Source organism: Muntiacus reevesi, chromosome 3 (assembly GCF_963930625.1).
Source record: "Muntiacus reevesi chromosome 3, mMunRee1.1, whole genome shotgun sequence".
Taxonomy (NCBI): domain Eukaryota; kingdom Metazoa; phylum Chordata; class Mammalia; order Artiodactyla; family Cervidae; genus Muntiacus; species Muntiacus reevesi.
Genome location: NC_089251.1, coordinates 129,264,525 through 129,287,092, shown reverse-complemented (window position 1 = coordinate 129,287,092; position 22,568 = coordinate 129,264,525). Strand labels below are relative to the sequence as shown.

Genomic DNA, 22,568 nt, shown 5'->3' with positions numbered 1-22,568 from the left:
CTGGCCTGTGTGGGTGAGCAGCAGGAGCCCAGAGCAGGAACTGAGTCTCATGGGCCCCTCTTCGGCCCAGCTGTCCCGTCACTCACGCCTGCTGCCCATTGGTTATTTTTGCTATGGAATGTGCCAGCCCCTCGGATTCTCCTGGGGAACAGGGGCTCAAGTTACCCCTCTCCTCACTCAGCTCCCCCATCTGTGAGTGGGTGTGTTTGGGGGTGGGCAGGGAAATTGCCTATGTGCGTCCAGAGTCCTCCGACTGGAACTGATAAAGACATACACGTGTCCCCTTCTCATTGCACGTCCTGTGTGTGTGTCTGTAGGTGCAACCTCTGTGTCTGGGGGTCTGGGTAACAGGACTGCCTGCAGGCACTCAGAACATACAAGACATGACCCTAAAACTTTAAAGAGCCACAAAACTCAAACAATTTCAGGATCCAAGTAGAAACTGAAAAGGAGAGAGGTGGTCTTGTCAGCAGTTGAATTTGAGCAGGCTTGCCCCACTTAAAATATTGTGCAGGCTGAACAAAACTCATCAGTTGGCTCAGTATTTATTTTGGACCCATGCTTTAAAGAAAAAAAGTTAGGGTCCTCCTAACCAATCAGCATATGAGGTTTTATGGCATGGTGGTCAGTAACTCAGTCACAGTGCCTGGGTGAGAATCCCTGGCTCCCAGCTACAGGCTCTGTGACCTTGGGCCAGTAACTTCTCTGTGCCTCTGTGCACAGATTGAGTTTATTCATATAAAGTGCCTAGGCCATTGCTCGGTAAATACTAAGCATGCTGTCAGTGTTAATGACTTTGTAGTTGCATTTCAGCAACCAGGATTGGCACTACTTGTGCGTCCTGGGGTGGGGATTCGGATCTGGGCAATCGTGGAGGCACAGAACCTGTGTGGCTTTGGCTAAGTGATAGGACTTGTCTGAGCCTTAGTCACTTGTTGATTACATGGAGTCAGTTAAATGTTCATAAGAGTTTCAAGCTCACAGGGTTGTTGTCAGGGAGGTAATGTTTATAAAGTGCTTGAAGTTGCTCAGTCATGTCTGACTCTTTGCGACCCCATGGACTGTAGCCCTCCAGGCTCCTCTGTCCATGGGGTTTCCCAGGCAAGAATATTGGAGTGGGTTGCTATTCCCTTCTCCAAGGGATCTTCCAACCCAGGGATCGAACCCAGGTCTCCTGCATGGCAGGCAGATTCTTTACCATCTGAACCATCAGGGAAGCCTGATAAAGTGCCTGACACTTAATAAATGTTTAGGAAACTTAGTTATAATGATTGTGTGTGGGATGGGGAGGGGTAGCGTTTTGTGCAGGCAAAATATGCATGGTACGAAATGCCAGAAGGATAAAGAAAATTTGATGTGTGCTCACCCACGAATGAGAAGTTGGGTTATATTTGTGAACCTTAGCTCGTGTGTGTGTGTGTGTGTGTGTGTGTGTGTGTGTGTGTGTGTGTGTGTGTGTGTGTGTGTATGCCAGGGTGCAGGGACAGAGGACCTAAAATCAGGGAACTTGAGGGCCTTCTCTGACCTTCCTGAGCAGCCTGAGGGGGTTCGCGTTCTGGGTGCAGGTCACTAGGAGGACCCCGCCCTGTGTATGATCCGGGCGCCCCCGCCCGGCGCCGCGGCCCTGCGATGTGCCGGGTACTGCCTGGCAAGGCGGACGCGCGCGCATGTTTGTGGAGTGAGCCAGTGGAGATGCGGCTGACCTTCTGGAGCGGCCCCGCGGGAGGCGGGCGGGGTGGTGTGGACGCCGCGCTGGGCGGCCAATGAGCGAGTGGCCCGAACTCTCCTGGGGCCACTGCACCCTTTTCTGTGCCTCAGTTTCCCCATGTGCCCAGGACCCAGGAGGCCGATGCGGGGTGGGGGAGCCGCGAGGCAGGTGATCGCCGCCCCCGGGCACGCAGGGCAGCCAGCAAGGGAAGGGGCTCCTGGGGGGGTGCGGGGTGGCGGGGGAAGGGCGGGCTCTGGCCGCCGCCGACGCCGCCGCCGTCTTCCCCCCGCCCCGGCTCCCGCGGCCCCGAGGCTCCTTCCGCCACCGGCGCCGGCCCCCGCCAGCTCCCCGCCTCGCCCCCGGCCCCGCCTCCGACTCCGCCCCGCCCCCGCCCGTCCCCTCCTCGCCCGGCCGCCGGCCCGGCCCCCTCCCCCGCCATGAAGAAGCTGTGGGTGAAGAAGCGTTTCCAGGTGAGGGCTCCGGGGGCGGGCGGCGCCGGGAGGGGGCAGGAAGGGCTGGGCGCCCCGGAGGGAGGGCGGGTCGCCGCGGCGGGGCCGGGGGGAGGGGGCGCCGGAGCCGAGTCTGCCCCACCCCGGCGGCCGAGGCGGCGGGCAGGGCGCGCTCCAGGGGGCTCCCCGGCCTACGTCTGGCCCCTCCCCGCGCCCAAGGGCAGAGCCCCCCGCCCCCCCAACCCACAGTACCCGCGATCGCCGCGACCCCCGGGGGGGCCCCCTGCAGCCGCCCTCGGCGAGGAGCGCCCACGGGCTTCTGTACCACCTCTCCCCGCTGTCCAACCCCTCCGTGCCCCTGGCTGACTCTCCCCAGCCCCCCACTCCGGAGCCTTCCATCTTCCGGGGCTCCTGGAAGCAACGGCGCAGGGATCCGCGCTGAGCTCAGTGCATTCCACTAGCCCTGCCCTGTTCTCCGTGGACCCGGGCCTTCTTGCTATCCTGAGGCTCCCGTCCTTTGGGGGACCTTGCCCTCTGCCCCCGCATCACCCTCCTGCCCTCTTGACACCTATCTCAGGTGTCCGTCCTTCCCCGCCTCCCCAGCAGTAACCTGTGTCCTTGTCCCTCCATCTGCCAGTCATCCAAGCAATCTCTTCCTCCCCATCCCAATCTCTTCCTTCACATCAGTCATCCTCTCTATCTCCGGGAGTGTCTCTCAGGTCCCCAGTCCTCTGACCAGCGTTTGACCCTCAGTCCTACCTCCTTCCTCCCCAGCTCCTCCCCGGAGCCTCGCCGGAGCTCCAGCTGGGAGGGCTGACAAGCAAGGAAAACGGGAGATATTTATTCCCTTTAGGGGAAGCTGGCTGCCGGGGTCTTTTCCACTTCCCCTACCCCCAGTGGCCCCTGGGCCGAGTTTCTGATTGATACAGAGGTTTGGACGAGAGGTATGGGGAGGTCGGAGCATCAGGAGTGAAGCCTTCCCCTCAACTCTTCATTCTGGCTTTTCTCTTTCAGAAAACCGGCCACTCCCGCCGGGCCTTTGGCCGACTCACCCATGGTGCGTGGACCGTGAGCTGCCTGCTCTAGCCCGTGCACACTCCTCCTCTTGGTCCATGTCCCTTCATGAGGCACCCAGGCCTGAAGACGGCCCATGAGATACAGGACCCCCACATTCCCCCACCCACCTACCTACCTAACCACCTACCCACCTAACCACCTACCCACCCACCCAGGAAAGCCCCTTGCAGCTGAGAAAGGACCTAGCAAAGGGATGGGGGTTAGCTGGCACACCCCGTCATGGGTCCCGGACTTATTATTCTTCATCTGTGGGCCAGGTGGGGATGAGTTAAGTGCCATGCTTCTACAACTAGCACGTGGCTCCTGCTTGTCATGGCACTCAGGGAGAAACTGAGGCACAGAACCTGATAGAATCTGGGAAAGTTAAAAGAAACATGCCCAAGAAACTTTGCTCCCAGCATGACCGCATTTTTGAGGACCATTCAGCAGTAGCAGAGAGGGTTTGGGAAGAGGGTGCAGGTCATGTCATGATGCCGAACAGATGGAGAGGTTCTTTTGAGAGGTCAAAGCACAGTGCAGATATTGTACCAGGAGGTGGGCCTGACCCCTAATGGGGGGCCTGGGTCTGTGGCTGGGCTGAGTACAAGTGGGTGTATGTGTGTGTACATGTGTGTGTGTGTGTGTGTGTGTGTGTGACCAGTGGGAGCACCGGTGAAAGTGCAAAGGGTGCAGAATCACTGAGGTCATTGGAAGAATCCCCCAAAGCACACTGGCTCCCCAGTGCTGGGCCCACTGGGGCCGGCAGGCAGGCAGCGAATGAGATGCTTTGCTCATCCCAGGTGTCTCCCTCCCCCGACCCCCATCCCCACAGGGCATCTTTGGGCACCGGGTACCCTGATGGCCCCTCTGTCCTGCCTACCCACCATGCCCTACCCCACAAACGCTCTGATAACAGTCTGTCCATGTCTCTCTCCTGCTGCTCCTATGGAAGCGAAGTTTTCCGCTCCTGCAGAAAGCAAAGTTACGGTAGGAAACTGGCTCCTGCGCTAGCCCTCCACTCCCCCACTTCCCTGCCAGGCCCCGGCCTCTCCTCACCCTGCCTCAGCTGCACCCTGATGTGTTCCGGCTGGTCTGGGGTGGAGGACAGGCTGGCCCTGCGGTTGGTCGAGTGCCCTGACAATACCACTCTGAGGTGACTCCCCTTTGTTCCTGGGTACCAGAACCCAGACTTTAGAGCCTTGGAACCTAGGATCTTGTTATTTGGGGGGCTGTGCGGGAACTTAAGTTATCACTGACGGAGAGGAGAGGGAGGGGCTACAGCCCTGCAGTCCATCAAGTGGCCGGGTGGGTGGACTGCAGATAGCTTTGAGGGCACTACCACGGAGGCAGGGGTGAGGAGCCAGAGGACCGCATGGGAGGGGTGACCCCGAGGCTCCCAGGATGGGCAATGGGATGTGGGGAGCTAAAGGGGAGAAAAGATAGACGCTGGGAGTTCTGGTGGCGATGCGGAGCCTGCTGCGGGGGAGGCAGGAGGGAAGAGTCGGAGTCAGGGGGAGGAGAGCCCTGCCCACACAGACCCCTTCTCCTCCAGACTCGGAGACGGGCGAGGATGACATCAGCGACGTGCAGGGGACCCAGCGCCTGGAGCTTCGGGATGACGGGGCCTTCAGCACCCCCACGGGTGAGCTCTCTGGGGTGCACACAGAGCCAGCAGGTGGCCTTCCCTCCAAAGGTGCCTGGCTTCACCGTGTTCCTCTCCCTAGGGGGCTCTGATACCCTGGTGGGCACCTCCCTGGACACGCCCCCGACCTCCGTGACAGGCACCTCAGAGGAGCAAGTGAGCTGGTGGGGCAGCGGGCAGACGGTCCTGGAGCAGGAAGCGGGCAGCAGGGCTGGCACCCGCCGCCTCCCGGGCAGCCCAAGGCAAGCACAGGCAACCGGGGCCGGGCCACGGCACCTGGGGGTGGAGCCGCTGGTACGGGCGTCTCGAGCTAATCTGGTGGGCGCAAGCTGGGGGTCAGAGGATAGCCTTTCGGTGGCCAGTGACCTGTACGGCAGCGCATTCAGCCTGTACAGAGGACGGGCGCTCTCGATCCACGTGTAAGTAACGGCCTTACCTGGGCCCTTCACTGTCCCACCTCACCATGCCGTCCTGCACTGCCCCTCACCGTCCGTCAGCATCCACGCCCCACGTCCCCTGCAACATCCATCCCTCTGTGCACTTCTCCACCCCCCATTGCTTCCTCTCCTGGCCCCAGTTGCCCACTCTGTCTTCCCACATGGCTCCATCCTCCTCCTGTTCCATCACCACCCACATGCTCCCGCTCCCACCTGTCCTGGCTCACTGTGTCATCTCCATGGTCTCGTGGACCCCTCTCTCCCTTCCTTATCTCCTGCAAGATTTCCACTCTCCCGGGGGCCCTCTCCCGCCTCACCCATTCAGGCTCCAGTTGTCCCCAGGATCCCCACTCCCCGCCCCCCCAGGGGCCCCTCCGTGCCTGCTGTCTCAGCAGCTGCTGCCTTTTCATCTCTGCACATTCCTGTTCCCATGTGGGCCTTTTTCTGGGAGGAACGGAACCTTTCTGCACGGCAGCTCCCAGGAGAGCAGGAGGGAGCGAGCGAGAGCACAACCAGGAGACAGAAGAGAGTGAGGTGGTCAGGGGGTTGTTGGGGCCAGGGGCCTGGGAGAGCAGGGGGATGTGAAGTGTGTGGGCGGCAGGGGGCTGGGGCAGGGTGGGATGGAGATTAGGGGTTGGGGGGGCTAGGCTGGAGGCAGAGGGCTCGGAGTGATGGAGGTGGGGACATGTGAGGACCCCATGTGAGAGACGCCTCAGGGTGGGGTTGAAGGTGGTCCTGGGAGGCCATGGTGAGGCGCCGAGGTGTTGGGAGTGAGGCGTTGGAGCCGGTTTTGGAGATGTGGGACTGGCAGATACAGAAGGGAGTGCTATGGTAGAAGAGGGGAGTGGCTGATGAGAGAGGTTATCAGGGGGCATTTGGGGAGCTGAGGGGGGCCTGATTTGTGATGGGTATGGGTGTGTGGGGGGAGGTACCACCATGGAGGAGAAAGAAAGAGCCTGGTGGGGGGAGGCCTTTTTGCGGGTGGCTGAGGTGGCTGGTGGTAGGCAGGGAAGAGGTCTGGGGGCAGGTGCAGAGGAGGCGCCCTTGCTTTATCTGGCTGGCATTAACCAGGAGCTCCCATGCCCTGGACTTGCCTTTTCCTTCCCTGCCTTTCTTTGCCAGGCCCCAGCCGGAGCCTGGAGTTGCTATGGCAACTTCCGAGGAACCCATTTCCTTAGTGATGTCTGTGGTACACAGGCTGGCCTGGAGCTTGAAACTGCCAGCAAGAGATCTCCTCCGCTGTCCCCAATTTCTCTCCCTGCCTCACCCAGTTCCCACAGGCCATTCCTCAGGGACTCTGCTGTCCCTCCCCCAGAGTAGACTCTGCCTCCCTGCAGGTGGCTGGTTGAGGTTTTTCTCCCTAGGGCACTCTAGATTGCATGCCCCCCACCCCCACCCCACACCCTGCTGGAGGTGAGGTTTGCTGTGTAGGTGGCTGATCCAGGTAGCCTGACACTCAGGCACCAGAGAATTTATGCTCATGGCCAATACCATACTATTTCTTCCCTCTCTTTGCCCCCAGAATCCTAGACATTTTTGAGGGAACAAGGGCTTAGAAGCCAGACTACTGGGGTTTCAATCTAGCACCAACTATTTCCTAGCTGTGTTACCTTGGTAAGGCACCTCACCTCTCTAAACCTGTTTCTTCATCTGTAAATGGAGATAATAACAGTCCTTGTCACAAAGGATTGTTGTGAGGATTAAATGACTCAATGCATTTTAAGCATTCAGTACATGCCTGACACACAATAAGTACTCAATGAGCCATTTCATAAGTTTTTATTAAGCTCTCTCTAATGTGTTAGGTAGGACGCTAGTATCTCCAATTCCTTTTCTTGCTAATCTCTATGTCTGGTGTGCCCCCAAGAGTCCAGATGGGGGAAACTGAGGCCCAGCTCTTGGGCATCAAAGTTCTGGAGGTGAGAGGGGCAGTCTGGGGCTGCCCAGCTCCTTCCTTCCTCCTCTTCTCCCACACCCACTGTTCAGGCCCACGCAGTAGTTATTTTGGAGCTGAGTTATTCCTGAGCATACTCCTTTGGGGAGCTTCTGTGTTTCTCAGGGGGTGGTTTCCAAGGACTCAAGGTAACTTTCCCAGGGGCAGGACAAAGTCAAAGGCCTTGTACCGGGGGCAGATTGATCAAAGGGCATGGGAACCTGGGTACCCTCGTCTCCCACTCCAGGGACCTTAGCTGTCACCTGCTGTCAGCAGTGGTGGGGGCTCAGGTCTGAGGAGGTGCTAGGCAATCCCGGGGATGAGGGCACTGCTCCTGGAAGGCATGTGTCTGTTCTTCCTGGGGCACAGTGAAGGGGTATGCCCTGCTGAGGAAGGGCAGGGCTGTGGGGGCCAGCTGGGGGCAGGAATGAGTGGGAGGCTGAATTCCTGAGAGGGCCCCGCCCTATCCCACCCTTCCGGCTTCCCTGCCCACTTCATCTTTTGGGTCTTCAGCCTCATCTTTTTATTTCCCCCCACCACTCAGTTTCTGTTTCTGCTCTTTCCCAGCTTCTGGGGCGGGGGAGAGGGGGCTGGCCAGAGCCCCTGGGACTGAGTCTGTTCCTGGACCCAGCCACCAGCCCAATCTTCCGGGGCCAGAGCTGCCAGCCTCTCCCCAGCACCTGCTCTGGCTGTGCCTTCCTTTTGGGGGGAGGGGGGCGGGGGCGGAGGAGGGGCTGGCCGATGTCACCCCCAAGCCTTCCCAGCATGCCCACCGCCCGATTCCTGTCACGACCCGAAGCTCTGGGAGGGGAGGCCCCCTGAATCTCCTGCCCCTCTTCGTCTTGGTCCCGCAGCAGTGTCCCTCAGAGCGGACCGCACAAGGAGGAGCCTGACCTTCAGCCTCAGCCCGCCAACGAAGCCCCCCGTCGCCCAGCCCTGCCGCCCCCCTCCAAATCCGCGCTGCTGCCCCCACCGTCCCCTCGGGTGGGTAAGCGGCCCCCGCCGGGAGCCGGCGGCCAGCCCCTGGCCACCCCCACGCCGCCCCACCGGCGCTCTCGGGAGCCGGTGCCGCCCGAGGACGCCACCGCCGAAGAGAAGCGAGGGAAAAAGTCCAAGTCGTCCGGGCCCTCGCTAGCGGGCACGGCGGAGTCCCGGCCCCAGACGCCCCTGAGCGAGGCCTCGGGCCGCCAGTCGGCGCTGGGGCGCTCCCCGAGGCTGGTGCGCGCTGGCTCCCGCATCCTGGACAAGCTGCAGTTCTTCGAGGAGCGCCGGCGCAGCCTGGAGCGCAGTGACTCGCCGCCGGCGCCCCTGCGGCCCTGGGTGCCCCTGCGCAAGGCCCGTTCGCTGGAGCAGCCCAAGTCCGAGGGCGGCGGGCCGTGGGGCACGCCCGGGGCCTCGCAGGAGGAGCTGAGGGCGCCGGCGGGCAGCGTGGCCGAGCGGCGCCGCCTATTCCAGCAGAAGGCGGCCTCGCTGGACGAGCGCACGCGTCAGCGCAGCCCGGCGTCCGACCTCGAGCTGCGCTTCGCCCAGGAGCTGGGCCGCATCCGCCGCTCCACGTCGCGGGAGGAGCTGGTGCGTTCTCACGAGTCCCTGCGCGCCACGCTGCAGCGCGCCCCGTCCCCCCGAGAGCCCGGCGAGCCGCCGCTCTTCTCCCAGCCCTCCACCCCCAAGACCCCGCGGGCCTTGAGCCCCGCCGCCGCCCAGCCGCCCCCTGCGAGCGTCGCGGAAAAGCCGGGGGATGAGCCAGGGAGGCCCCGGGGCCGCGGGCCAGCGGGCAGGACGGAGCCGGGGGAAGGCCCGCAGCAGGAGGTTAGGCGCCGGGACCAGTTCCCGCTGACCCGGAGCAGAGCCATCCAGGAGTGCCGGAGCCCGGTGCCACCCCCGACCTCCGAGGCCCCCGAGACCAGGACGAAAGCTCCCCCGGGTCGGAAGCGGGAGCCCCCGCCGCAGGCCGTGCGCTTCCTGCCTTGGGCCACGCCGGGCCAGGAGGGCGCTGCTGTACCCCAGACCTTGGAGAAGAACAGGGCGGGGCCCGAGGCCGAGAAGAGGCTGCGCAGAGGGCCGGAGGAGGACGGTCCTTGGGGGGCCTGGGACCGCCGAGGGGCCCGCAGCCAGGGCAGAGGTCGCCGGGCCCGGCCCACCTCGCCTGAGCTCGGTAAGGCCTCGGGGAAGGTAGAGAAAGTGCTGACTGAGACCTGAGTGGGAGCATGTCTGGCAAGAGTGAGACTGCTAGGCAGTTGCGAGGGTGCGGTTTCAGAGGAAAGGCATGGTCCCAGTTTCCAGTTTGAGTGAAAGATTGTTGAAGGCCTCTTGTGTATGACCTGTCCGATGGTGAGAGTGTGAGAATGTTTTGATGGAGGCTGGGCGGAACAGAGATGTGGGCAGAGATCCCATGCCCAATGCCTTCTATAACGTTCCTTGGGTCCAGTGGCCTGCTGGGCTGTTGGGTCAAGGATCTAATGGTGGGAGGAAACCCTCCACACCCCCACTGGTCTGTGGGGGAAGAGACCAAAGTCCATCTCGGTAAATAATTGGTCGTGTCCCTCTTACTGTTGAGCTTAGGGCCAGCCAGCTCTCAGTATTGATCTTCTCATCCCCACATATCACCTGACTCATCAGGGCTACTAAGATCTCACCCAGCCCTCCCTTCTAGCCTCATCTCTCCTATCTTTTGAGTCCCTGCGTGGCTGAGCTGACTGTGATCACATGCCAACTAGTGTGTTGTCTCACCCTCCCGTGGATGGTGGCCAGTACCCCAAATGCCTCTGCCCCTAATTCTGCTCAACTGAACATCAGCTTGGGGCCACTTCTGGTGCGAGACTGAGGAAGCCATCCTCAGCTCACTCCTGCCTCTGCTGTTTTTCCAGGCCAGATATGTCTACCCTTTGCACTTAAGACACATTGTCAGTGTCTCTTTTCAGTGCACTTACCTCCCCCTTTTTTTTTCATCACATTATTCTTCATTTTCATATTATTGTCTCAAAATCTTTACAGATGATTAGGCACCTGTTCATCATTCTATTAGCCATGTTATTGCGTATCCACAGCCATGTTCCAGGTGTTGTGTGAACTGGGTGTGTTACTTTATTTTAATCTACATGCCAGTTCTCTGGGATGTTGGGTGTTATTTAACAGCTCCATTTTTACAGATAAAACAGAGGCACAGAGATTATCTAATTTGCCCAAGGTTTTGTAGCTAGAAAACAGCATAACTGAGATCTTCATGGCTCTTTTGGCTACAGACACTGCATTATCTAGCTCGTGTGTTGTGTTAAGTCACTTTAGTCGTGTCTGACTCTTTGCGACCCCATGAACTGTAGCCTGCCCAGGCTTCTCTGTCCATGGGATTTTCCAGCAAGAATACTGAAGTGGGTTGCCATTTTCTTCTCCAGGGAATCTTCCCAACCCAGGGATTGAACCGGCGTCTTTTAGTTCTCCTGCATTGGCAGACTGGTTTTTTACCACTTTCGCGATCTGGGAAGCCCGTTATCTAGCTTATAGGATGTCAGAATTAGAAGATACCCAGAGAGAGTCACGACCGTGGAGTTTTATGGTCTCTTCATGTGTACGAGCTTCCTGTAAGCAGGGACTTCCTCTTATTTCCTGCTGTGTCCCTGGTACCCATACAGAGTAAGCAGTGAGTGCAGTCTTACTGTTTGGTGAATGGATAGTCAAAGCTGACCTTCATGAGGCCTCTCCTGGCTACCGGAAACACTTGCTGCTCCCGTTTTTAATCCAGTGGCTTCATTAGTTTGACTGTTTACCACACATTGCCCTGTCACACTAGCATTGCTTAGGTCTTGGGTTGCTATTGGCTTGTTCTCTGTGTGGAAGCTTATGAAGTCATGTGCCTCAAAGCACCTTGCACAGGGCCTGATCTACGATCGTTGATGACTGATTTGTGTAAAGACACACACAGCGCAGTCCCCGTCGTCCTCCAGAAACCAGCCCCCTAACTGTGGCTAAAATTAAGCAGCCAAACCACCATAGAGTCTCGCCGCCCTGTTCTGTTTGAGAACTCCCTTCTGTTTTCCTTTCTTCCCTGTCTCAGGAGGTTCGGGAGAGAGACCATTTGCTCTCCAGCCCTTGCCTTCCAGAAAGCCCTCTCTCTGGGTTTGCCCCTTCTCCCCCGAGTCATCCCCACAGGGACGTGTCCCCTCACCCTCTTGCCCATGTGTCTGGCAGAGTCTTCGGATGACTCCTACGTGTCTGCTGGAGAAGAGCCCCTGGAGGCCCCTGTGTTTGAGATCCCCCTGCAAAATGCAGTGGTGGCCCCGGGGGTGGACGTCCTGCTCAAGTGTATTGTCACCGCCAACCCCCCGCCCCAAGGTGAGCTCTAGGCCTGGGGGTCAGGTTAAGACTGAGAGAAGGAGGGGAGATTCCCCCCTCCCTGCCTCCCACCCCAGTCCTTGGGGGGAAGGGAGGCAGGGGGTACGGGGGGCAGACGGGGAGATCATCCATTCCATGGGGCTGGCTGGACTACTGTGTCTCGTGTGTGTGTGTGTGTGTGTGTGTGTGTGTGTTGGGAGTCACAGTCCCTGGAGAGAGGGGAAGGTGGGCCTGGATTTTTGTGACTGAGGGGCCAGTCCTCGGGATTCCCTGGGGTGGGGAGAGGAGTGCTGTGGGCCCTGTGTGGGGTGGGGTGGGGGGAGATTGGCCCCAGTGGGCCCCTGTGGGCAAGGACAACCTGGTCACCCCGCTGCTTCCCCACAGTGTCCTGGCAGAAGGATGGGTCCCCGCTGCGCAGTGATGGCCGCCTTCTCATCCGGGCAGAAGGCGAGCGGCATACCCTGCTGCTCCGGGAGGCCCGGGCCGCCGATGCCGGGAGCTATGCAGCCACTGCCACCAACGAACTGGGCCAGGCCCGCTGTGCTGCCACGCTGGCCGTGAGACCTGGTAGGGAGCCCGCGGGCCCCGGGGCTGGGCGGGGTGAGCAGTGACCCTTCCCACTCCTAGCCTGGTGCTTGGGCTCTCAACCAGTGTGCATTCTAGTCCATTCTCCTGTGTTGGCTGCTCTAGTGGAAGCATTTTAAATGGCCCTGGCCCCAAGGCAGTGGCCAAATTCCCAAGGCACATGCCAGAGAGGCCAGTTCGTGAAGTCATTGAAGTGTGTCTTTCAACATCCTCTAAATGCCCTCCTCCCATGGCATTTCCCTGAACCGGGTTCTGTGGGGAAAGCAAATTATCCTTGAGTCTCAGAGATAAAGAATCTCCTGGCTCAAAGGGTTTAAAAGCCATCAAGAGTCTTCTGAGGTCATTTCCTTTCTCGAATGGCCACCCTGATTCCCACCTCCTGTAAAAACAGATGCTTTTAAGTGCCACAGCCTTCCTTTGCTCCCTTGCTCCTTCAGTTGAACCCAGAGCCCCAAAGAAGATGCATCTGAGAGTACCTCTTGGGACGTAGCTGAGGCTGCCTCGTTTTCTATTTTTATGAAAGTCCTTTTTTGGTGTCGGACTACTTCCTTTGGATTTGAGCCTGGTTTCTTTCAGGTTGAGGAGTGGTGTCTGTGTGCATGGCCAGTTCAAGTCATTCAGGTTGCTGGGCTGACAGAGTGCTGGCCCTGGGCAGTGGTGGGGTGGGGTGGGGAGATGAAAGAGGGTAGGGAGTATTTCAAAAGGAAAAGTCACCCAGGAGAGTTCACAGATATACTACAAAATAACCAGAGACTTAAAAAAAAAATAATAAAAAATAAAAAAAAATAAAATAAAAAAAAAGGGAAAAGTCGCACATGGACTGTAGCCTACCAGGCTCCTCCATCCATGGGATTTTCTAGGCAAGAATACTGGAGTGGGTTGCCATTTCCTTCTCCAGGAGATCTTCCCGACCCAGGGATTGAATCCGAGTCTCCTGCATTATAGGCAGACGCTGTACCATCTGAGCCACCAGGAAAGTTCATTAAGGAGATTACCACTGGGTAATCAACCTAGGTCAGTGGACCTGGGATAGAGGACAGTGCAGGGTAGATGAACCTGGTCCCTAGACTGGCCAAGCGGTCTCTTGGTGTTGTGAGAACCTGGACTGAGAGACATCAGAGCCCTGAAGGAGCCTGGGAATTAGACGGGCGGGGGGAGGGACTGGGCGTGCCTGGACGGGGAATAGTACGCCTTGTTCTGTCCTTCACTTTCACTCAGTTCTGCCAGAGACAAGATTACAGAGCCCATTTTGCTGTGGTCCTGGGTCCTCAGCACCTTCACGATCAGAGAGATTATGGAGTTCTTGGCGGTGTCTGACCTGCGTCCCAGTCCTGCATTAGGTCCTTTGGGTGGCACCTGTCCGGCTTTGCAGGCCTGCAGGCCTGCCTCTTCCTTAGCTTGCATCCCCCTCCCAGGAGCCCACGTGTTAGGTATTCTCCTGCTGCTTGCCCCTTCCACCACGCTGAATCATACCCATCCCTCCACTGCATGCTTCCATCCTTCCATCACCTCCGGGATCTGGCTTCTGACTCAGCTCCCTGCTCCCCTTAGGGGGCCCAGGCCTGGCTCCAGGACTCCGGTCAATACCTGGCTTGGGCTGAGATTTGGCCGAGGGTTGTTTGTGCGTGGTGGGAGGGTGGGGGTGCAGTTTGCCCCAATACTGGCTCAGGGCCATTTGAAAGCCTTTTAAGGTTGGGAAGGAGGCTTGGGGCAAGGCAACTGTCAGCACTTGACTGGGAGTTCTGTGTTCACCACACTGAACCTCCCTGTACTTTAGTTTCCTCGTTTGTAAACCAGAGATAATTATACCAGCCTCACGAACGAAAGCAAATGTGTGAACGAGCTTTATGAACTGTAAAGCTGTAGACAAATGTTAGTTGTTAGCATTATTAAGGGGTGACGTTGAGCACAGGAGCATGGGTTTCCAGGAGGCTCCCAGGAAACTGCCTCTTCCTTTTCTGCCCTTCTTTCAGCCCATCTGTGCCTTGGGGACTCCTTCCCTGCCCTCCCAGGCCTGCGGCCCACAGCCCCTCTGTATTTCCCAGTCCCTGGGTCTTCAGCCTGCCACAGCATCTCTGTGTCTCCTCCAGCCTGGGGAGCCAGAAGTCTTCATCACATTAGTCAGCCGCACCAGGCACTGTGGCCAAGGAGCAGTTCTCATAAGCTGGGCCGGCTGGAGGGCCCCCGGGCTTGAGGGACAAGCATGTGAGTCTAGACGCGGCTGTCGTAGAGAAAGCAGATTTTCTTACCCTACAAGGCGCTGTTTGGTCCAGAGCAGCTGGACAGGGGCCAGTGGACCTAGAGAGCAGCAGGAATGGGCGGAACCTGTGGGTGGCACAGACATTTGGCAAAGGAGGGGGTCCCAGGCCTGGAGTCTGTGGGGATGGAGGGGGTGGGGCAAGGGTAGGGTGTCAGGCAGTGTGGGAGTGGGTTGAGGGAGGAAAGGTAGGGTGTCTTGTAGGAAGAGGCCTCTCGGAACCACCTTCCTTCTTCTTGCTTCTTCTTGCTCTCCCTTGGTCACCAGGGGTGGCTGCCCAGTGCCCTCTTGGGGATCCCCCCGTCCAACAGGACAAACTTTTGAGATCCGACAGATCTCAGTTCCTGGCTGGGAACTTCGGGATGGGATAACTGAAGGACAGAGTTCCCTGGATTTGCAGGGCAGAGCCTGCCCTCGCTGCCTCTGCAGCCCCACCCCAGCCCTGTTTCCCTCCCCACCCGCCCCACCCCACTGGATAACTCTGTGGAGACCCAATCACGCTCCCAAGGGGTGTGTGTTGGGGGTGGGGGGCGAGTGGTGGGGGTGTGTGGGAGGTGTGCCTAACTGAAGCTAAGCATTCTCAATGCTGCCCACATCCATCACACACACATTTACTGAGCACCAACTGGGTGCCAAGTACTTCATGTCTCTGAGCATTCTTGTGTTTGGAGAGTGCCAGATACTTTTTTCCAAACCCTTTCACATTTATCCCTTCACTTAAGCAGCATCCCACCACATATACCCCTTGGAGAGGGACATCTCAGGGAGTAACATTGCCGCTTTACAGACGGGATGATGAAAGGGTAAAGTGACAGAGTTAGCACAAGGGCAGCAGCTTTTATTGAGCATCTGTAATCTGCTTCAGAATGTTAGAAGCAACAGGTGATTTAGAGCGATGGAAATACTCACCCATGAAACAAATAAACTTAGCATGGATGGCAGAATAAGGTAACATGTTATTGTTGTTCAGTCAGTGAGTTGTAGCCGACTGTCTGCAACCCCATAGACTGCAGCATGCCAGGCTTCCCTGTCCTTCCCTGTCTACTGGAGTTTGTTCAAACTCACGTCCATTGAGTCGGTGATGCCATGCAACCATCTCATCCTCTGTCACCTGCTTCTCCTCCTGCCCTCAGTCTTTCCCACCATCAGGGTCTTTTCCAATGAGTTGGCTCTTTGAATCAGGTGGCCAAAGAACTGGAGCTTCAGCTTCAGCATCAGTCCTTCCAATGAATATTCAGGGTTGATTTCGTTTAGGATTGACTGGTTGGATCTCCTTGCTGTGCAAGGGACTCTTCAAGAGTCTTCTCAAGCACCACAGTTTGAAAGCATCAATTCTTCAGTGCTCAACCTTGTTTATGGTCCAACTCTCACATCCATACATGACTACTGGAAAAACCATAGCTTTGACTATACAGACCTTTGTCAGCAAAGTGATGTCTCTGCTTTTTATGTGTACCAGGTGTTGATTGGGTTCTCACATGTAATCCCACCCTGAGAGGTAGGCTTTATTATTATGCCCCTGTCGTCGTTGTTGTTCAGTTGCCTAGTCATGTCTGACTCTGACCCCATGGACTGCAGCATGCCAGGCCTTTCTGTCTTTCACCATCTTCCAGAGTTTGCCCAAGTTCATGTCCATTGCATCAGTGATGCCATCCAGCCATCTCATCCTCTGACGCCCTCTTCTTCTGCCCGCAGTCTTTCCCAGCATCAGGGACTTTTCCAGTGAGTCAGCTGTTCACATTAAATGATCAAAATAATGGAGTTTCAACTTCAGCATCAGTCCTTTCAATGAGTGCAGGGTTGAGTTCTCGTAAGACTGACTGATTAGATCTCCTTGCTGTCCAAGGGACCCTCAGGAGTCTTCTCCAGGACCATAGTTCGAAGGCATCTGTTCTGCTCTCCACCTTCGTTACGGTCCAACTCTCAACATGAGTTGGGAAGACCATGGCCTTGACTATATATGGACCTTTGTCAGCAGAGTAATGTCTCTGCTTTTCAGCACACTGTCTGAGTTTGTCATGACCATGTTACAGATGAGGAAACAGAGACTTGGGAAGCCTTAGCAAATTGCTCCAGAGCATCACTGATCATAGAACTTCCTGTGATGATAGAAACATTCTTACTTGCGCTAATAATGTAGCCACTAACTATAGGTGGCTGTTGAGGACATGAAAGGTGGCCAGTGTGACCAAAGAGCTGACTTTTTTGTTTTATTTCATGTTAGTTAAAGTGAACTGAAATTGTCTCAGCCAGCTGGTGGCTACCCTGTTGGGTGCTCAGCTCTAGGAGCAGAGGCCTCTGGAGGCCAGATCTTGATTTGAAGCTCTGTCCCTGGGTCTCCCAAGCTTGTCCTCCTAATCACTGCACTGTACCATCCCCTCTTCCACTACCCTAAAGGGTTCAAGGCTCGAAGCACAAGGTTAAAATTGTGCTCTGGAGCTCCTAGGGCGGAGGGCAGAGATTGTCCATGCCCGCTGTGGGTGGGTCAGCCTGGGGGAGGGTTTCTGTCCTTCCTCTCTGAGTCCCCACCTTCCCCATGGCTATGGTGCTCCTTTGTTTCCCTGCGTACCTGGTGGCTGTACTCAGCTCTCCCCCACTGCAGGCTCTGGTCAGGAGGAGGGGAGACGTGAGGGATTCATGCACCCAGGCCTCCATCCAGCTGCTTTCAGCCCTCCCCTCAAACACAGGTCTTCTATATTTGAGTCTAGGGTTCTAGCATTTTTCAGCTGAGACCTTGGCCCTAGCTAGCTGCGTGTTTTTGTCTACAAAGCAAGGGTCACTTTGTAACTCGTGGGCTACTTTCCTTGGGAAGATTTGTGAGGCTCTGTGGGGCTAATGATTAGGCTAAGGACATTTGGGCCAGAGGATAAGGCTTAACAAAGCTCATTCTGGTCCCACTAATAGGACCAACATTATCATAATAGGGAAGAAGTGGTTTATTGGAGATCATGAGTGTAAAAGGAAAGGAAGAAGAAATCATGGCACCAACATCCGCGCCCCCCCCCCCCCCACCCCCGCTTCTTCTGGCCTCTGGTCTTGGCCTGTTGCTGCAGAATCACAGGTTTTTCCTTGGGAAGGCAGCAGCTGCCCATGGATGGGACCCTGAAGTGCCACACAGCCCTTTTGTCCATCTTTGCTGGTGGTTTGGACAGCATCTAAGCAAGCAGTGTGCTGCCTTGACCTGACTCAGCCCACCCCCACACTGCTCTACCGGAAGCAGGTTGGCCCACAAAAGCTGCTATCACAGAGTGGGAATCGTCACGCACAGCTGGCAGAAGAATGAGGGGGTGTCCAGTGGTTAGGACTCCGTGCTTTCACCACTGAAGGCCCTGGGTTCGATCCCTGGTCGGAGAACTAAGATCTCACAAGCCATGTGGCGTGGCCAAAAAAGAAAAAAAAAGAATGGGGACCTCATCCGCCGTTAGTGCCAATTTATCTAAACGTGCAGCAGCCCCAAGTAGGGAATTAACCGCTTCCGTGGCTAGGTCAGGCCGACCACGTGAAGTTCTCTTCACTTCCAGGTCCATTTTAAGCCAAAACAGAAACACACTCAGCACAGCCCTTCTTCTCTAAGGGGGGACACTTCTGGCAGTGCCTGTGGACGCTGCCGGCTGCAGGCCAGCCTGTGCCCTCCCTCCCCTCACTTCCACGGCAGGGTTACCCAGCAGACGCTTAGAGGAATTGCCTCTAGAGGACCTCCCGAGACAGTGCGTGTGAAGAGCGGTCTGTGAACAACCCGACCACATATGTCAGTGCTGTGAGCCTCCGGCACCTTACCCCTTCCTCTGGTACCTCCCAGAGGTCCCGTTTGCCCTCAGAGTGAAGGCCGCACCCCTGAAGCAGACCTTGACCACCTGGGCCTGAGCATGACCCTGCGATTGCCAGAGACACTGACACTGTCACGTCCCACTTCTTTCTTCTTTACCTAGTTTTGAGCCAGAAGGATGAGCTACAGCTCACTGCACACGCTTTCTGCCTTTGAGCATTTGCTCAGCTGGTTTCCTCTGCCAGGAATGCTTTTCCCTACTTAATCCAAACTATGAATTCTAATAACCGCCCTTCCATCAGTTCTCCCTTCTTCCCTGAGCCGAAAGTAACATCCTGTTCTCTGTATTCACCTGGCCCTTATCAGTAAGCCCCACTCTTGCCACCTTATTCATGCTTGCTGTTATAGTCGTGTGTGTATCTGGTTTGTCATCTCAACCAGCTGGAAGTTTCCTGAGGACACCACTCTTGTCTTCACCCCTGCCAGCCCTTCCAGTCATACCTGGAGGCCCTCCTGGACAGCCAGGGCTGGAGTGATAGAAGTGGCAGTGAGGGTAGAAGCTTTCACAACCCCCTGGAAAAGCCTAGGTCACATGCAGAAGCTTGGTGGGATGCGAATCTGCCAAGGGTAATGAGGATCTGCCTGAGAGTGGAGGTTGGGATGGCAGTAGAGACCATAGAATAGTGGTCCCCCAGGTGTGGACCCCAGACCGGGAGCATCGGCATCAGCTTGGGGATGTGTTAGAGATGGAGATAACAGCCCCAGCCAGACATACAGCATTAGAAACTCGGGCTGGGGCCCAGCAAACTGTGGTTTAAGGAGCTCTCCACACGATTCTGGTGCCAGGTGAACTCTGAGAAGCACCACCATGAGTCAGGGGCCTTGTGCCAGGTGAGAGGCCAGTGAAGCCAGTCCTCCAAGGTTTGGAGCTTGGCCTTGAAGTTTGTTGGCCGGCTGAGGTGGGACTTAGTGATCTCACTTCTTCAGGTTGTCCTCATCTGCTGAGGGTCCTGGGGTCCCTAAATGTTTCTATGCATAAGAATCTCCCTGGGGACGAGCCATTTAAAAAAATTTCTCCTGTTTCAGGAAATCTTAATTCTTCAGGTCAGAAATCTATAGTTTAAATAGGCTGTCAGGTGGTCCTGATATGGGTGGTTCAGGACCACTTTGAGAAGCCCTGATATAGAGGCTTTTCATGTAGGTGGCTGTGACTGTATCTATACCAGCGACACATCTGGGGATGTTGAGATGCACTGGTCTTAAGAGGGAGAGCTCCCCGAATTGTGGGCTTCCTAATTCCCAACCCAGGAATCGAACCAGGGTCTCCTGAGTTGCAGGCAAATTCTTTACCAGCTAAGCTACCCAGGAAGCCGCTAAGGGACTTGAAAGTGAAAGTCGCTCAGTCATGTCCGACTCTTTGCGACCCCATGGATTATAGAGTCCATGGAATTCTCTAGGCCAGAATACTGGAGTGGGTAGCCTTTCCCTTCTCCAGGGGATCTTCCCAACCCAGGGATCAAACCCAGGTCTCCCACATTGCAGGCAGATTCTTTACCAGCTGAGCCACAAGGGAAGCCCAAGAATACTGGAGTAGGTAGCCTACCCCTTCTGCAGCGGATCTTCCCGGCCCAGGAATCGAACCAGAATCTCCTGCATTGCAGGTTGATTCCTGAATCACTCTATCACCCCATGCCCCAGGTGCTATTCTCCCAGCCACCACCAGGGGTCCCAGGCTCCCTGCAAACCCTACTGGTCACGCTCTAATCTCTGCAGTCTCTCTTTGGGCACTTGAGCTGCCTCAGTGCTGTCCAACCTGCCGGTGACCCCAGAGGTCACCAGACTCCACGGAGGGGAGGGGGACGTCTGCCTCCGGGGCCTAGGCCTGTGATCTCGGCATCAACTAGTGGTCAAACCCTGAGCAGATGCTCATCAAGTGCCGTCCTGACTTCCCTCTGCACCTCCATGTCAGGACAGTCAACCTGAATGGTGGGCCCTCCCCCCTTCTTCACTGGCAGTGCTGGGAAACACAGGTCATAGCTTGGGAATGTGGCTGCGGGGCGGGGGGTGATTGCAGGCGGGAGAACGCCATGTGACCTCTCCTCAACAGCTCCCCTGCTCTGCTGCTCTGTCTCCAAGCCCCATGCCCATCCAAGTGCAGATGGGTGCTAGTGGTGAGGAGTCACTGTGGGCAGCGGCCTCTGTCCTCCTGACCTGTTGGCTCTTGTGGGCAGAGAGGGTGAGGGATGTCGCTGACAGGTCCCTAGTAGAGCCTGTAGAGGAGGGGGCTGGGTGCAAGGCTCAGGAACCCATGGTCGCTGCGGGGCCACACCTGCTGTGGCAGGACTGGAGAGGCAGAGGGGGGACTCCGGTCCCCTCAAGTAGAAGTCAAGGGTCCTGACAGCTCTCTGATCCTCAGCACCAGGGAGGACGGGTATGGCCCAGCTCTAGCAGTTGAGGCTTGGTGGTGTGGATTCCAGCGTCAGGGAGCTTGGCCACTTGGTCAGGGAAAAGGGCATCATAGGGGCCGTTTGCCGTCAAACGGTGGACACTGCAAGACAAATGGGTCAGTGCGAGTGTCTTGATTGCTGCAGCCAGCTGTCACTATCGTCTTCTCCTGGGGACGGAGTGCCCCCCTACCCTTTGAGCCGAGACACCGTTAAGGGGGCTTCTTGTTTGTCGGGGTCCAGAAGCCGTAGGGAGAGAAAAGGCAGATCCTGCCGCTTGGGAATGAGCAGGGTGACTAAATAGGGAGGCTGCTCTGCCCCTCCCCTCTCCTCCCCCTCTGCTCCAGGGCCCAGGCACCACCTCCCCCGGCCAGCTGCCTGCCTGCCACCCAGCCTGTCCCGGCCAGGCCAGCCCCTACCTCCTCCTTCCCCTCCCCCCGGACCTCGTGCAGAGCCTCAGCAGAGTGAGTGGGGCTGGGCAGGCTGGGCTCCGGCTCCCTGGGGAGCTGGAGGGGTAGGCAGTGGGCAGTGGGCAGGCTGCAGGAGGCCTGGTGCCAGGACAGAGCCTTCAGGACAAGGGCCGGCTGGGGTCCGTGTGCAGAGTCTCGTGGGGTAAGTTGGGGTGCAAGCCCTGCCCCTGGGCGAAGCCAAAGGGGCTTGGGGTGGGGGACCAGGAGGAGGGGCCAGGGGGGCTGTGGCAGATTCATGTCTGTATTTGGCAGTCGGATTGGAGCCAGCTCAGTGAGACTGGGCCCTTAGCCAGTTGCAGGGGAGGGCATCAGGGCCCTGGGGACACCCCTCTCCCAAAGCAGTGCTGGCGCCCCCTCCTCTTCCCCTGAGCCGCCCTTCTCTGTTGATGACTCAAAACTCTGCCTTCCCAGCCTCTGAGAGTTTGGGGGTTTGTGCTCCAGGGCTGGGGCCAACAGGTGCCCCTGGGGTATCTGGGGCAGGAAGCTGAGAAGGGAGTGGGGGAAGGGCTGGCTGGACAGTGCCGCCTCATGGGCCCTGGCACTGAGGTCAGGATGGGGCTTGTCCGAGGTGTGTGTTCCTCTGCACCAGGCCCAGCTCACCCGAGAAACGGGTGTCCTGATTGTACCACTCTGGGGTCCAGAGACATGAACCACCTGCACTGGGGCCTGCAGTTGGGTGCTGGGAATGTGGGTTCCCTGCTCCGGGGGAATCCCAAGTCTCCCACAAGGTCCGGGAATGGCCCCTCTGGGGCCCGAACTCTTTGCCCCAGGCCATTCCCTATGGTTGCCCCACTCAGGAGGATCAGCAGGGTCAGGGCTGGGAGTGTCTGGCAGATCGTGAGTCCAGGGCTCTGGGACAGGAAACACCTAGGCAAGGTCACACAGCGAGTGAGTAGGAGCCCCGGGATGTGAAGTCAGGGCAGGGCTGGCCTACAGAGCTTCCTTGGCTCCTGGGCCTTCACGGAGCTACCGCAACTCCTGGGCTCTGTGACTTTGCAGACCTCATCAGGTCCTTGACCCCAGACTATTCCACCAGCTATCTCAGTCTCCCTGCCCACCCCGCCCTTTCTCCCAGACATCTCTCTCTATGCCACTGTTTCTCCTCTGTCTCTTCTCCAGGTGGGTCTACATCTCCTTTCAGCAGTCCTATCACCTCTGACGAGGAGTATCTGAGCCCCCCAGAGGAGTTTCCAGAACCTGGGGAGACCTGGCCCCGAGCCTCCACCATGAAGCTCAGTCCTGGCCAGAATCGCCGTTCCTCGGACAGTGGCTCCAAGGCGCCCCCTACCTTCAAGGTCAGGCCCCCTAAGGCCAGCCCCCAGCTCCCTGTTCCTTTGTGTGGCCCTTTGTTCTTGGAACCACACCAGGCTCCAGCAAGGCCTGGGGCTTTTTGTCCCATCAACCCTTCTTATCCAGAGTTGGCCTCTGTCAGACTGGTGTGGAAAAGACCTCTGACCCAGGGTTCCCCCCGCCGCTAGGAGCCAAAGCTGGG

At 57.5% G+C, this 22,568-nt stretch overlaps 1 protein-coding gene across 11 annotated transcripts in view; it reads left to right on the top strand.

The window, feature by feature from the left end:
- SPEG (striated muscle enriched protein kinase) overlaps positions 1-22,568 on the top strand; it is a 58,738-nt gene that overhangs the window by 5,162 nt on the left and 31,008 nt on the right. For 6 of the 11 annotated variants that reach the window (XR_010662423.1, XM_065930497.1, XM_065930499.1 and 3 more), the window contains exons 2-7: positions 4,766-4,855; positions 4,938-5,274; positions 8,080-9,380; positions 11,411-11,554; positions 11,939-12,121; positions 22,196-22,371. Coding sequence is in view for 10 of the 11 variants with exons in the window: in XM_065930497.1 (XP_065786569.1) it covers positions 4,766-4,855; positions 4,938-5,274; positions 8,080-9,380; positions 11,411-11,554; positions 11,939-12,121; positions 22,196-22,371 (2,231 nt within the window). In the remaining variant the exon portion in view is untranslated. Of the gene's footprint in view, positions 1-2,109; positions 2,179-3,171; positions 4,201-4,765; positions 4,856-4,937; positions 5,275-8,079; positions 9,381-11,410; positions 11,555-11,938; positions 12,122-22,195; positions 22,372-22,568 lie in introns of those variants that run through there. The other 5 variants (XM_065930498.1, XM_065930496.1, XM_065930494.1 and 2 more) reach the window with 5 other exon arrangements.